The 15,864-nt window shown below is 38.1% G+C and overlaps 1 protein-coding gene across 1 annotated transcript in view; it reads left to right on the top strand.

Annotated features, from left to right (window-relative positions):
• DST (dystonin) overlaps nt 1–15,864 on the top strand; it is a 485,281-nt gene that overhangs the window by 235,744 nt on the left and 233,673 nt on the right. Inside the window, exons 6-8 of the mRNA XM_024754681.1 lie at nt 7,528–7,617; nt 9,869–9,946; nt 11,624–11,716. Of these exons, the coding sequence (XP_024610449.1) occupies nt 7,528–7,617; nt 9,869–9,946; nt 11,624–11,716 (261 nt within the window). The remainder of the gene's footprint in view (nt 1–7,527; nt 7,618–9,868; nt 9,947–11,623; nt 11,717–15,864) is intronic.

The raw sequence follows: 15,864 nt of genomic DNA, 5'->3' as shown, positions 1-15,864 counted from the left end.
TTAAACATCTCTTTTGCTTGTTTTTTAATTGATTGTAGATCGTCAGCCTGAAAGCTTAAAAGAGAAATCTTCTTTATCCGAGAACTAATCAGGTCCAATATAGAGTAGACAGATTATTTGTACTACTTAGGGCCAACACTGATTTGTTTAAAACTCTTCATTATTTTATTCATTCATACCCTATGATGTATGACGAATATCTTTATTTTATGGTTAAAAAAAAACAGTGAAGGAGATAAGTTATGTATGGCCTTAATGCTGACCTAATATACTGCCTAGGAAAAAGCATGATCACCTTTTTATTACATCAGATAAGGATATTTCCCTTTTATATTTACCTGCACCAATTTAGAATTTATGGTAATTTAGGAAGAGTCTGAGCTGCGTTTTATTTTTTCACCATTCTTAAAGAAATAGTACTGAAATAAGTTTGTAATAACTGTTCAGATAAGGCACCTAAGCGAATACATTGTTTTGAAGCATTTCTGTGTATTTTTAAAGCATCAGTTTACTTATCAATAATTTATATGGTAACATATTAATAGAGTAGGACTTGTAAGGAGCTCTCCCAGGAGAATGTGGTTGCTTATTTTTCCTGAGTGTGTTTGTTTGAAGTCAAAAAATTACATTGAAAAACGTTTTCACTTATAGTTTTCCCTGAAGCTGACTGTCCCCTTTCTCTCCACCTAAGGCAGTGAGGCGCTCTCACTTGGGACAAGTCTTCTTTTATTATTTATGTGGCTTTCTAAAGATAGGGGTTGTTTTCCAGAATACTGTGTCCTTCAGATGTAGGACTGCTTTAAGAGAGGCCTGGCAGTCCTTTCTGGCATTTTGCTCCTTGCTGCTGGGTTGGGAGGCGTGCATTTTACCAAGTGGCCTCTGTTTGTTCCCCCCCGCCCCTCCTCCAGCCGAGATACCTTTCCTCCATCCTTGCCTACAGATTGGACCTTTGGGGGCTTTATCTGTGCTTCAGGTTTGCTCAAGATAGTTAGAAGGTTTATATTGGTCAGATACTCTGTCCTCATTCTGCGTGGAAGCCTTCAGTGGCTGTCTTTGCTTTGCTCTGGGAAGGTCTGTCCTTGTTCAAGTGGCAGGTCAAGCCCCCTCCACGCCCTGGCCCCCTTCCACCCTCATCCCCTACCTCACGTTTCCTTGGTTCACGGGCGCTTTCCTTCCCTGAAACTCACCCTACAGCTGCATGCACCCTCACCTGGCTCTTTGTTCTGGTTCTTTCTTCCGCCTGGAACACTCCCATCTTTGTGGGGGGACTTCTCAGACTCCAGACCCCTCTGTAAATTTCTGTCATCCTAGCCTGTGGGCCTCAAGAGGTGGCATGCTCTTACTCAACTTTGCACCCTTAGAAGTCAATTGATACCCTGGATGGATGCTTACTAAATATTTGGTGACTTGAACTGAACTGCAGCTCCACTGTGGCAGCAAGTTTAGGTATGGGAAGTAAAATTTTTGTGGAATTTGTCTAGATTGACATCAACCACTGCAGAGTCAGACTTTTGAAAAAGGTATCCTTGAACATTACATAAGCAGCTATATGATGATCTGATCTTCAAAGTTGAATTTGATTTAGCCCACGTAAAATCAGACAATTACAAGTTAACAAAATAAAAATTTTGAGTGGTATTTTGAACAGTTAAACCATTTAGATGATACAGACCTGGCATGATCTACTCTGTTCTCTATCAAAAATAAAACGGAAGTATTTAGTATGTCATTACCAGGACCTTGTTTGGAATCTCAGCCTAACCTCCTTCTACTTTTATTTCCCTTCCTTAGGAAACTTTTCTTAAGCAAAAGATGAGCGCCCTCTAGGGGTGAACTGTAGGTGCAATGCTGTACACATGTTTTAAAAAGCACTGCAAAATTCTGGGAGTATTGTATGAAATATAGAAAAGGATGCTTCATCCCTGTTATGTAATTCAAGTTATATAATTTAACCACAGAGTGTCTCAAAGTGCTTTCACGTTGCTCATCACTTCCTCGAGCACTGTTTATTCAGACAGTTTTTTGTCCCACAGGGAATATCCAAAATGGGAAGAAAGAATGTTTTATTAAAAAGTGAAAGCGGAAGGTTGAGACTGTTGGCAGTTTGCAGTCATCTGTGAAGGAAAGTTACCAGGCCAAATATCTATGACTCAGACTTTGGACAAAATAAAAGGCTTTTCTGTGTCAGCTTAATTATTTAATCCCTTCCTTTTTTCACCCCCAATTGATCACATGATCAGATATTTATCTAGGACCCCAGTTATTTCCACGCAGTTCATCCATTACCACTCCTTCCCCATAATGTTAATTTTTTATCTTTTGTTCCATAATGTTGATATTTAATTAACATTCTCTTTTACTCTATTCTTTTGTGAAGAAAATGAGCCATTACTTATAAAGCACTTAAACAGGGTTGCGTGCCTAGTAATAACTCATCGTGTATATATTTTTGTTTATTTTTGTTAATACTGGTGGCATTTGTTTTGTTTTTTTTTTGTTTTTTTTTTTTTTTTTTGCGTTACGCAGGCCTCTCACCGCTGCGGCCTCTCCCGCTGCGGAGCACAGGCTCCGGACGCGCAGGCTCAGCGGCCATGGCTCACGGGCCCAGCCGCTCCGTGGCATGTGGGATCTTCCCGGACCTGGGCACGAACCCGCGTCCCCTGCATCGGCAGGGGGACTCTCAACCACTGCGCCACCAGGGAAGCCCTGGCATTTGTTTTATACAGAGTAAGAAAGATGAGAATAATGGTATCTTACATTTATGTAGTGTTTTTCATATACAGTATTTCTCTGGACCCTCAGAATGATCTTCTGAGACAGGAAAAACAAGCAATATTCCATGATAACCAATGACTCAGGATGTTTTCAAGCATTATAGAAGCTAAATTATTCTATTTATGTATTTTTTTCTAAAATTCTTAAGAAATTAAGCCAGAAGGCTTAAGAGTAGCTTTCCGTTTTACATATTTTCTCTTTTAAGTTGACACATTGATTTTTTTAAAACAATGACAATTTTATTTTCAGATCACAGAATTTTTGTTCTCTGGTTTGAACTTGAGGCCTTCTGTTTTCAAACTTTCATTTTGCAGGTGAGAAAATTGAGGCTCAGAGAGTTTGGGCAGTTGGTACTAGTTCATGAGACCTGTGGCAGAAACATGACTAAAATCCTATTTTTTTCCCCCTTTATAACATGTTTTCTCTTTTCCTAATGTGGTTTTACTTGGCATAATCTTCTTCTTCTCTAAACATGCCTAATTTGATTTTTCTTTATTGTTGCATAAATATGATGGTGGAAAAGGACACCTTGCTGTGGAAAGTTTCCCTGATGTAGATGGTTTGGTTCAATCTGGCAAGTTGTGAAATTGCTTTCCTGTGAAATATGTGTTCAGAATCATACCCATCTTTTTTTTTCTTTTATTGAAGTATAGTTGATTATAATGTGTTAATTACTGTTGTGTATCAAAGTGATTTGGTTATACATATAAATAATTCTTTTTTATATTCTTTTCTATTATGATTTATCATAGGATATTGAATATAGTTCTCTGTGCTATACTGTAGGACCTTCTTGTTTATCCATTCTATATATAAAAGCTTACATCTGCTCATCCCAAACTCCCAGTCCATCCCCCCACCAACCCTCTCCCTCTTGGCAACCACTAGTCTGTTCTCTATGTCCGTGATTCTGTTTCTGTTTTATAGATAGGCAACCACAAGTCTGTTCTGTATGTCTGTGACTCTGTTTCTGTTTCATTAGATAGGTTCATTTGTGTCCTCTTTTAGATTCCACATATAAGTGATAGCATACGGTGTTTGTTGTTGTCTTTCTGACTTACTTCACTCAGTATGACAATCTCTAGTTGCATCCATGTTGCTGCAAATGGCATTATTTTGTTCTTTTTTTATGGCTGAGTAATATTCTATTGTATATATGTACCATGTCTTCTTTATCCGTTCGTTTGTCGATAGACGTTTAGGTTGTTTCCATGTCTTGGCTATTAATTACAACCCATCTTTAACTGTCCTGAAGTGAGAAAGACAGAGGAAGTGCATGTGGATTGAAGCGTGACTCAGGCAGGCCTCGGTGGGTAAAGGGGACCAGAGCGCATGGCATACTCAGCTCTATGTGTTGGTTACTGCCCTGCGGGACCCCATCCTGACCGTGCACTTGTTTCCTACTGTACCTTCTGAAGATGTCAGACGTGCACTATGGAGTTGTCTATTTTGAGGGATTCAGCAGCTGGCCAAGGGTCAGGAGCTGCATAATATTGTTTATATATATGTGATCTCTCATGTCCCTGCTCAGGCTCTTAGAGTTAGTCTGCTTTCTGGTTACACTGGAGATACATAGAGGAGTGCATAGATTTAAATGCCTTGATGTGCATGAAATTCACAAGCTTAGCTCCTCTGCCTTGTTTTTTTAATTGAGGTATAATTGACAGATAACATTGTATTGGGTTCAGGTGTTACATCATCATGATTTGATATTTGTATACATTGCAATATGATCACCACAAAACTCTGTAGTTACCATCCATCACCAGACAAAGTTACCTTTCAGGATTTATTCTCTTGGCAGCTTTCAAGTATGTGCTACAATATCATTGACTATAGACACCATGCTGTACGTTACATCCCCATGACTTACTTATTTTATAACTGGAAGTTGGTATGTTTTGATCCCCTCTGCCTGTTTCACCTACTCCCCATACCCCTTCCCCTCTGGCAACCACCATTCTTTTCTCTGTATCTATGATTTTTGTTTTGTTTCGTTTGCTCATTTGTTGTTTGTTTAGATTCCACTTATATGTGAAATCATATGGTATTTGTTCTTCTCTGACTTATTTCACTTAGTCTAATTCCCTCAAGGTCCATGTTGTTGCAAATGGCAAGATTTCATTTTACTGGCTGAGTAATATTCCACTGTGTATATATCACATCTTCTTTATTCATTCATCCATCTATGGACATCCTCTGTCTTGTTTTCAAGTAGGCCCTTAGGCTTATAAATTCAAGCTCATGGCTTGGAATGAGGCCAGGTGAATTCTTACAGTGGTCTAGTATGTGAGTAGAAAATTAAGTATTAGTGCTCATTTCATAAAGTTGCTTTTCTGCACACATGTGTGTCATGGATGTCATAGATTTGTTCCTGAAAAGATCCTTGGAAATTGGTTCATCTCTGAAATGTAATTGAGTACTTCAGGGGATTGTCATTTAATGGTATTTATTGAATGGAAGGTAAATACTGAGTTGGCTAAAAAGTTTTTTCCGTAGCATCTTACGGAAGAACCTGAACAAACTTTTTGGCCAACCCAATATTTAATGGAAGGAATAATCTCTTTGTAACTTATTTGGATATGTATTGATCTTCTAAATAAGGATTGCCTGAAATGTGTTATGATATGCTCTTTTTTTTAGAAAAATGAAGTATTTTTGAGCTTTCTATTACTGTTGTATCTTGTGACACCAAAGAGTCAGCTGATATTCCTTGGGAATTAGGAAATCAAAATAAAAATGTCAGCTTGTGAAAATGGGGACACTTGGTTAAAAGTAATTTGACTGTTTCAGTTTTCCTTGCCACTTTATAGGTACTATTGGAATTAGCAATTATTTAGAGCTGTTGGGCCTGAGTTTAATGCCTATATTTTTTGTAGTAATTATGCATAGATGGATAATTGAATATTAAATTAATAGAATATTAAAAGGTTCTGTGACTTAGGCAGAAAGTCCTAAAATACTGTTATAGGAGGTGGTAAATTTGATACGAAACTCTTAAGGGAAGTTTTTTCTTCACTAATCAAAAATATTTTCTGACGATAAAACATACTGCAAAACATGTAGATAGTCAGTTAAGATAATAAAATTTAGCTTCTTTTTTAGACCCAGAAGACTTACCCATCAAAGCCTTGCTTCTAGTTTCCATTAGGCCCTTTCTTGCTGGTTGCTCTGTAGTCAGAGAGTTTTGACTATACTTTGGATCTCTGTATTACTTTCTGCTGTATATTCACCTGACATTTTGCAAGCGCAAAGGAGTTTGACTCATGTGTATAAACCTCCAGAGTGTACCACACAGACAGGGAGCATGTAGGGCTGTGCCCAAGTGATACAGGGGGGATGCTGGTCTCTGCCTCTTTCTGGACCACTTCCTTGACTCCTTTCCTGAGAGCAGCGCAAAGTAACGCAGCCCAGAACCACCCAAAGGTGAGAACATGGAGATGAACCAGCCCACTGTGGGACAGCCATTCTCACAGCCTGCTCTGTCATTGTCTGTCTGGCAGACACCTTACAGTGGGCCAAGCATTCATTCACAGGAAGTGTCCCTGCGTGGCCAACTAGCAGAGTTTGGGGGAAATCTTTGGTGGTTTGAGCTCTAAAATCAGAAACTTAAACGAGGCCTGTTAACTTGCAGCTAGTGTAAATGTGGTTATGAAAACCCTCCAATGGGAGGGATAAATTAGGAGGTTGGGATTAACATATATACACTACTATATATAAAACAGATAATCAACAAAGACCTACTGCATAGTACAGGGAACTCTGCTTAATACTCTGTAATAACCTATATGGGAAAAGAATCTGAAAAAGAATAGGTATATGTATAACTAAATCACTTTGCTGTACACCTGAAACTAACGCAACATTGTAAATCAAATTACTTCAATGTAAAGTAAAATATTAAAAAAGAAGGTATCAAAAAAAAAGAAAGAAAGAAAACTCTCCACCACAGGAAGATTTACGCTGTGCAGAAGAATTTTGGACAGAGGTCTTATGTCCTCACATATATGAATTTTAAAAAACGTTTTATTTTGAAATTATCATAGACTGACAGGAATTTTCAAAAATAGTATACAGAGTCTCATGTACCCTTTCCCCAGCCTACATCTGTGGATTTTTAAAGTGTGGAGTGTGTGCCTCTGGCATCCTGGATTTTGTGGCCCAGAGATTAGGAAGACCAACCGGGGGATAAAAACTCACCTCTCTTGCTGAGGTGGCTTTGGTTGCTGTATCAGGAATCATGATTCAGGTCAGGGCACTGCCTGTATTTTGGAAATTGTAACTCTATGTAGTTGTCCAGATTTGTATATATTCTGTTGTGTTAAAAATTTAACAGTTTTACTTGTATGAATTATTAATCTGAAATTTATTTTTTAGTTTTTAAATTTTCTTTTATTTTTTTGCGGTACGCGGGCCTCTCAGTGTTGTGGCCTCTCCCGTTGCGGAGCACAGCCTCCGGACGCGCAGGCTCAGTGGCCACGGCTCACGGGCCCAGCCGCTCCGAGGCATGTGGGATCTTCCTGGACCGGGGCACGAACCTGTGTCCCCTGCATCGGCAGGCAGACTCTCAACCAGTGCGCCACCACTACTTATTTTTTAAGTAGTGAGAGAATACTAATATTTTTAAAAACACTACATGAGTGAACACATGTACATGAAGGAATGTTTTCTCCTTGTCCCCTTTCTTGTTTGAGTCTTAAGGGTGATCTGGGTTCTAGGACCGAAAATTTTAAATTGCTTTTTTCTGTGTAGGTTCGAAAACACGTGAATGATCTCTATGAAGACTTGAGGGACGGACACAATTTGATCTCCCTTTTAGAGGTTCTTTCAGGAGACACCTTGGTAAGTTTTAAATTTCATAATTTATTTTGAAGAACATGTAATCCTTTTTGCATATGACTAATTTGTTTTCAGCACAGACTGTTCAGAGTTTTGCAGCATTCATCTTTTGAGCTGCTGTGAATTCTGCCTGGAAAAAGTTCTGGTTAGATTATGAAGCATTTTCAGACTTTAAATGCTGTGCATTTGGGAGATGGAAGTACTTTGATGACCTTGCTTACATAATCAATTCTATAATTAAAATACTACTTCTGTTCTTTTTTACCTTTGGGTTTTTTTTTTTTCTTATCAGAAGTTAGATGCATAATATAACCCCCTATTAAAAGACTCACAAATAGCAAGGAAATAAGCATCACTTTCTGACAGATGGTGTAACCCCCTCCACAGGTGTCATCTCCTTTTTTGTGAACATTTCTCCCCCTTCTTGGTTACCTGGTCTCCTTCATTAAGTTCTGTTCATGCTCTTCTTTTCATTTCTGGTCTGTCTTGTGTCTTTGCTGTCCTATCTTCTGTCTGTTATATTCATTAGCCAAGGGAACGAGATTTTTTGAAGACCTTACGATTGGTGAGTGCCACAGAAGCATGCGAATATGAACAGCATGAGGATGTGGAGGATGAGGATAAGGGGGTAGGTGTCGCCCCCGTAACTCCACTAACCTAGCCTTACATGCGGTGAGCGCTAACACAATAGTGTAACCCACGGGTTTGGGCTCCTTTTTAGAAAACTGTAGAAAGGACCAAAACCTGCAGGGAGATGGATGTGTGTGTACCAGCAACTTGGACAAAGGACATATTTTCTCTTTAAATTTATTTCTGTATTTCTGTGCACTGCATGGTATTTGAACATATGTGGTTAAATTACAGGAGGGCATTTGAGCTAAAGAAATTTATATACCTTTTGTATAAGTATGGAAATCTTACAACCAGCCCACTAATTTTAATGCAGATCTGTTCCACTTCTGAAATTAATATTTCCAACATAACTGTCTTTTGTTTTATTTAAAGGAACTTACGGACATTTATTTAATGTTTAAGATTATGCTTTAAATCATTCCTACTGGCAGTAGGTATTTGAGGGACATTCTTTACCTACCTTATATGTCTCGTTTTATTTAGGGGGAAATACTTAAAATGCTAGAATCCTGACAGGGCTCACAGAACTGTTTAATCCCGGTGACACTCAACTGACTCAGCCTACCTTTGCAAGACAGATGTGCTTCTTTTGTCATCACGTCCCTAGAGCCCCCTGATTTTATTAGAATTTGTGCTTTTGTGGATCCAGTGGGGAATTCATCACCATCATTTCTCCTGTTATATGGAACTTATTTTCCCATTCTGTGGTCTGCTGTCTGTTTTAATTCTGCTGCCTTTGGCTTCAGCAACCTATTCATGTTTGAGCAGCTCAGCTGTCAGTTTTCTTTTTTCTTTTTTTTCCCTTTGGAAGATATTATGTGGTAAATTTCAGCTCCATTCTTTGCATTTTTGTTGAACATTTTCTCAGGTCTGTTTCCTTACGTTTTCCTTCTGCTAACTTGTGACATTTCTTAAGGGAAATGGCATCAAGGAAAAGAGTTAACGGTTTGTCAGTTTTCCTGAGACAGCAAATCATCACGTCCATCCCCAAGCAGTGTAAAACTATTAGCGAGTCCAACCGATTTTGTGCAAAACGAAAATAAAATAAAGAGGAAATATATTACATGGCCTTAATTGCTTTTCTCTCTTCCTCTATCATGGCTAAGTAAACCTCCACTGTCTTTCTCCTTCTTGGTGATTTTTATACTAACTGATGCTACTTTACCTCATTTTCATTAACATGCCATACATATATAATTATAAAAACCTTCTTGATTTAAAGTTTATTAAGAAGGCAAAATGGGGAATGGTATTTAATTCTTTTTGTGCATCTGTAGCTAATAACTGTAGGCTAGAATTATAAGATAGTGAATACGAAAAGTGTATATGTTCCGTGGTATTTTCTCTTTTTCTTTTGTTTAAATATTTGGAATAAAGGATATGTTTAAAATAAAAAAAAAACTCAGAAAAATCCCGTTTAAATTCAATCTCAGATAATACAAAAAATTTAAAATATCATTAAAATATTTAATGGATCTACCCAAGCAGTAAATACTGTTTTGACATATTAAGATGAGCATACAGTATATTTATATAGGATATTCAGCATACGTGTATTTAGCATGATCAGTGGTATCAGAAAATACAGTGTTTTTTATACCCTGCATTTTTCTATTCTTAGCCCAGAGAGAAAGGTCGGATGCGTTTTCACAGACTACAGAATGTACAAATTGCACTTGACTATTTGAAAAGACGCCAGGTATGATGTTTTTCAAAGACTGTAATCATATAAACATACGTGACTGAATAAATATGCATAGGACCATGTCAGGGAATGAAAAGGTTAAAGTTGACTGTGAATTATAATCATTAAACTTGTGCTTTCATGAGACAGATGTTTTAAAATGTTTTTAAACATTTGTTCCAAAGAAAAGGAGGTTAATAGTAGGTGTAAGTGGCTACATTTCCATCTGAATAGGAGCTACTGAGTTTTCCTTCTGTTGGAACTGGAATGCTTTTGCCTAGGAAGGAATTTAATGACATTTTAGTAGCAACAGAATGTTAAGAATGTCTATGAACAGTTCTTAGTAGTGGGGAGACAATACTTTATTTTTTATTAAAATTACCTTATTTTTATAAAAGATAGTTTACATAATACTTTTTAAAAACTTGGCATATGTATTTTTAATACATAGTAGTGAGGAAGCAATAGTTTATTTTTTATAAGTAGATACAACTGGTAATCTAGAAGTAGTTAAAAATAAAACAGTTCTGACAACAATCCCCGACTGGCTTGAGGTTTCAGAAGAAATGATAGAAAAGAATGAACAACGTATTGGATTTGATCTTGATTTGGTAACATTGTGTATTGTAGAGATATAAGGCAAATAATTGGTAATTTTCAATTAGTAGAAAAAGGAGGAATCAAAGAAACTCAGGATAATTGAAAGTTACTGAAAACAGTGAGAAATCAGAGGTGGCAAGAATTTCGCTTTTTAATGGAGTAGGAGGAAGAGAAGAGAGAGGAGGCAAGGAGGAGCAGGAAACACTGTCTGTTTATTAGTTCTTCATTTAGTTTATTATGGCATCAAAGTGCTTTTAGTTATTAAATTCTAGCAAATACTCAGTGCTTATATTTTAAATGATATTGGTATTTGCCTTACTCTTCTTAATTCTAGTGGAAGTTTACAGAAGGATTAATGGTTAATTATGTCTCCTTGTCGAAATATTTTTGGCAGTGATTTGTCTAGGAAGTAAAATGTTAGGTATCATTGTCTTGAATTCATGATAGATATTTAATTCTTTTACCAGGAAGTAAATGTTAAATATCATCCTTACATTTATTTACCTGAATGCATAATTGGACAGTTGATAAGCTTTAAGTCTGATTATTGTATTATTTTTAAAGTTTTTAACAGTCTTCCAAATGTCCAGTGAGTTATATAGTTACTTATCTTGGTAGCAATCTATGATAGACAAATAGAATAATAGTGCTAGTTGTTTTTTTTTAAACACTCTTTATGACCGAAGTGTAAGCAAGTTGTTAAAATTATTTGATGGTTCAGAATAGTTTCCTACTTAATTGTAAAATAACGCTTGTTTTCAAAAGGCAAAATTATTTCTAATTTAAAAATCTTAAGTATATAGGACTTTTCGCTTGAATTGTGTTTTTGTTTTGACAAGTGTATTTTAATACTTGCTGTAGAAGACAAAACCAAAATAATATTGAGTTTATTTTCCTTTGTAGTTTCTCTATAATTTGCAATCTAAAATGAGTGGGGACGGGGGTAAAACAGTAATTTAAGGATTACTGTTATTTAAATTATTCAGGCTTTTCTTTTGTATCTGTAATTTTGAATCACTTTTATGTAGGTAAAAATAACTCGTGCTGGTTTGAAAAATATTTTGTTTTATCTCTTCTTCACATACAAAACAGGTGAAATTAGTGAACATTAGAAATGATGACATAACAGATGGAAATCCCAAATTGACTTTGGGATTAATATGGACAATAATTTTGCACTTTCAGGTAAGCCTGATTTTCTTAACTGTCATTTCTTTTAGCCTCATTGCTAGTTTTCAGGTGGTTCATGTGAAGGGTGAATTACACATTCACATCCAAAGGAGAAAGATAAATTTCAGGCTTTCTTTCTTTCTTTTAAAATTTAATTTTAAATTTTATATTGGAGTATGGTTGCTTTACAATGTTATGTTCGGTTTGGGTGTACAGCAAAGTGATTCAGTTATACATATATCCATTCTTTTTCAGATTCTTTTCTCATATAGATTATTACAGAATTTTGAGTAGAGTTCCCTGTGCTGTACAGTGGGTCCTTGTTGTTTATCTATTTTATATATAGTAGTGTGAATATGTTAATCCCAACCTCCTAATGTATCCCTCCCCCCACCTTCCCCTTTGGTAACCGTAAGTTTGTTTTCTAAGTCTGTGAGTCTGTTTTTAAATAAGTTCATTTGTATCATTTTTTTTTAGATTCCACATATAAGTGATATCATATGATGTTTAGGCTTTGTTTCTTAAACAATGTATTTGTATTCTTCCTCTCAGTAACATGCTGCTAATGAACTTGGCGCCTCATTTCGTGTTGTTGAAAGCTTAAAATACTTGTAATCTCAGTGTTCGAAGACAGAGATTCCCTTTTTTTGAATGTAGCCACATTTCTTTGTTTATTGGCCAGCATTACCTGATTTAGATACATGAAAGTTTTATGATTCAATCCTTATTTAGAATGGGTTTCATTGATATTACAGTTTCTCAACTATGCCTGCTGTTTTCTCCTAGTTTTGTAGACACTAGGTGGCAGTATCGTTCTCATAAAGACATCTCTTGAACTAGAACCATCCATGTTTCCTGTAGAGCTGCACTTTCTCAAACTAGGTTTAAGGAGAGTAAAGGCAAATGTATTAACTATGAATTATTATCTAATTACCAGTGCCAGTTAAAGGCTGATCTTGATCTTTGGTTTTTATAAAATGATGCATTTTTTAAAAAATCATCTTCATTTGATTTAGGGTGAGTCCTAGTTTTGGAACTGGCTTTGGGTTTGTCAATCCCTTGTGTGACCACACAGCATTGTGTGTGCAGCACGCAGATCCTGGCCTGGGCACACAGCAGGTCTTACTGATTGACGGCTATGTGGTGGACCTTGCAGGAGGAATAGAGAACTTGCCAACTTCAGAAAGGAGCTGGGGTTTTGGACCAAATTTTGGGAAGAAGAAGACTTATTTCTAATCTTTAAAAAATTTGACTGGGATACAGGGTTTGTAGGAGAATGTAGGTGGAAAATAATGTAGTCAGGGCTCATTTGGGAACAGGATAAATCTGGCAGGGATGGACAGGTATAGGAAGTAGAGTCTTGTAGTTTCCAGGACCTGGACAGGCAACAGAGTTGCAGCAGTAGGAATTCGGAGGAGGAGACCCGGGTCCCAGGAGACCAGGTAACCAGGTGTCAGCCTGCCAGACGACAGGGCAGCTAATACAGGTGAATGTCCATTTAGCTGTGCTATTGATGGCTGGGAGATCCAGTATCAGGAAGTGGAAGCAGGACCCTCATTACTAGAGGACCCCATCCTTAGGGGACCTGGGGTACTGAGTACTTACCCAAGGCAGGGATTTGGTCATGGAGCCAGACCCCAGACCTTGTTACCAGCACAGGTGAAGTCTAGCTAGAACTGGCAAAAAAAGCAGATTTCACATGGTGTTTCTCAGCAGCTTTCTCAGGGATCCAGAACTTATAGGGTTGAAAATGCAAGAGCCCCATATAGGGAGGTTAGAGGCCTGTTGGATGGAACCAATCCCATCGTTACTGACAGCTGGTGATACAGGCTGTGTCTGGATTTTGAAGGTCAGAGTGGGAACCCCTGTGGGGCACACCCAGGCTCTGGAGGGAGGGAGAGCTGAGTGTCATCGTTGGCTCTTTTATCTGTGGCCATGATGGCATCGAGCAAGTCACCTAACCATTCTGTGGGCTCCAGTAGAAAAAAACAGAAATGATCACAGGCCATATCAGGGGTATAAGCTGAGAGGCTGAGGTGGTGCCCTCCGAGTGGAGTGATAGAGGCCAGGCAGGACTCAGATGGGGAAGAAAAGTTGAATCCAGGGGGTGGTGTTTTGAAGAAAGAAAGGAAGGGACTTGGTGACAGGGCATGGAGGATGAAGGAGGGGGATTAAAGATGGCTCTGAACGGTTAAGCCTGGGAGATAAGAACCAGTAATGGAGGTGAGGGTAAAGGGAAAAGTGACCTTCTGCGTGAGTTTGACGTTCTGGTGGGATACCCTGGGCTTCTGTCTGCTGAGCAGCTGGAAATGTGTGAGCAGAACAGAACTGGGGAGTCAGAGGTACAGGTGATAAACCTGGGAGTTTCCAGAATACAAGTGGTCCTTGAATCTGTCAGAGAGAAGGGATCTTCAGAGGATCCAAGGGAAGAGCACGTGTGGAGAAGAGCAGAGGGCAAAGGACAGAAATTTGGGGAAGGCACATGATTAGGGGTGCAGAAGGAAGACGTTCCATCTGGGGAAACAGAAAAGGAACAGTTGGAGACCTCTGGCTGGCAGCTGGCATCCATCTGGCAAAGCCTATCTCTAATATTAGTGAGCATCTCCCTTTTTCTCTAACACCTTTCTGATCCTACAACACTCCTCTACATCCCTCTTTTTATTTATATTGAGATAGATTCATCACGGCCCTAGATGATAGTCAGTTTTACCAACATTCTCCCAATAGATAGAGCAGCATTCTTCATTTCTAATTGTAGTAACAAGAAAATGTAGTATTGACTAAACCAAGGGAACATAATTGCAAGTAGAAAGGAACGGTGAGGAGTGTGAAATGCCACCGGAGAGCCTGAAAAAGTTAAGATTGAGTACGGGTTAGTAGTTTTGTCTAGGAAAAAGAAATTGGGGACCTTGGAGAAGGTCCCCCCCAAGTTCCTGGGAGCAGAAACCAGAAAGTAACAGACCAAAATGTGAGTAAATGGTTGGAAATTAAAGGCAGTATGGTTAGAACCTAAATTGAAAGAATTGTAAAGCAAAAGATCATTCAGAAAAGAATTACATATTAAGAAAGCTCTTTGGGGTTCAGGTGTCTTTGGAGGACAGAAGAGGACTAGCCACAGAAGTACCAAAGAAGTTTTGTTTCTTTTTTTTTTTTTTTTTTTGTGGTACGCGGGCCTCTCATGGTTCAAGGGCCGATCCGCTCTGTGGCGTGTGGGATCTTCCCGGACCGGGGCACGAACCTGTGTCCCCTGCATCGGCAGGTGGACTCTCAACCACTGCGCCACCAGGGAAGCCCGTTTCATTTTTTTAACATTTATTTTATTGAAGTATAGTTGATTTACAGTGTTGTGTTAATTTCTGCTATACAGCAGAGTGGTTCAGTTGTACACATATATACATTCTATTTCATATTCTTTTCCATTGTGGTTTATCCCAGGATATTGAATATAGTTTCCTGTGCTATACAGTAAGACCTTGTTGCTTATTCATCCTCTATATAACAGTTTGCATCTGCTAATCCCAAACTCCCAAGAGTTTTGCTTCTTAATATGATCCTGTGGCATATATTATGAAATCCAGTGTATTTTAGGACCTGAGTTACAAGATATTATGACTGTTAAATTATCACCAGTATTTAAAAGTTAGACTAAGATTTATTTAAAATGAAACATAAATTTTTTGGTAAAATTAAAATGTTCCTTTTCCTTTAAAGAAATACTTTTCTTAGTCCTGTGATAATTTAAGATTAGAACGATTTTACTGGTTATGCCAAGACAGAGCCTTATTTATTGATTTAAAAATATTTGAGTATTGCAAATTGAATATGTTACAGAAGGTAAGCATTATCAATACAGTAATCCTGTATTATTTACCATACACTAGATCCAGAGATACTAATTGTTACTGACCAGGGTTCTTGGCCTCCTTAATCAATAGAAATTGACTAGAGACCAAACAAGAAATTCAGGCAAGGCTTTCTTGGGGCCCCTGCAGCAGCAGGGGGAACAAGCAACAGGTTCCGTTGCTTGTTCTTGTTCCCTGAGGCGGGACGAGCTTGTTCCTTAAATGGGGTGAGGGTAGGGGTGTGTCCAGGAGTCAGGCGGAGGGGTGGCTTAGGTGATGTTGAGTGCAGGGGCACATGCCCGTATCCTGCTTTTTGCTCCG

The sequence above is a fragment of the Neophocaena asiaeorientalis genome, unplaced genomic scaffold, assembly GCF_003031525.2.
Source record: "Neophocaena asiaeorientalis asiaeorientalis breed wild unplaced genomic scaffold, Neophocaena_asiaeorientalis_V1.1 scaffold319, whole genome shotgun sequence".
NCBI lineage: Eukaryota > Metazoa > Chordata > Mammalia > Artiodactyla > Phocoenidae > Neophocaena > Neophocaena asiaeorientalis.
The sequence above is the reverse complement of the archived record's forward strand: the minus strand, read 5'-3'. Positions and strand labels throughout refer to the sequence as shown.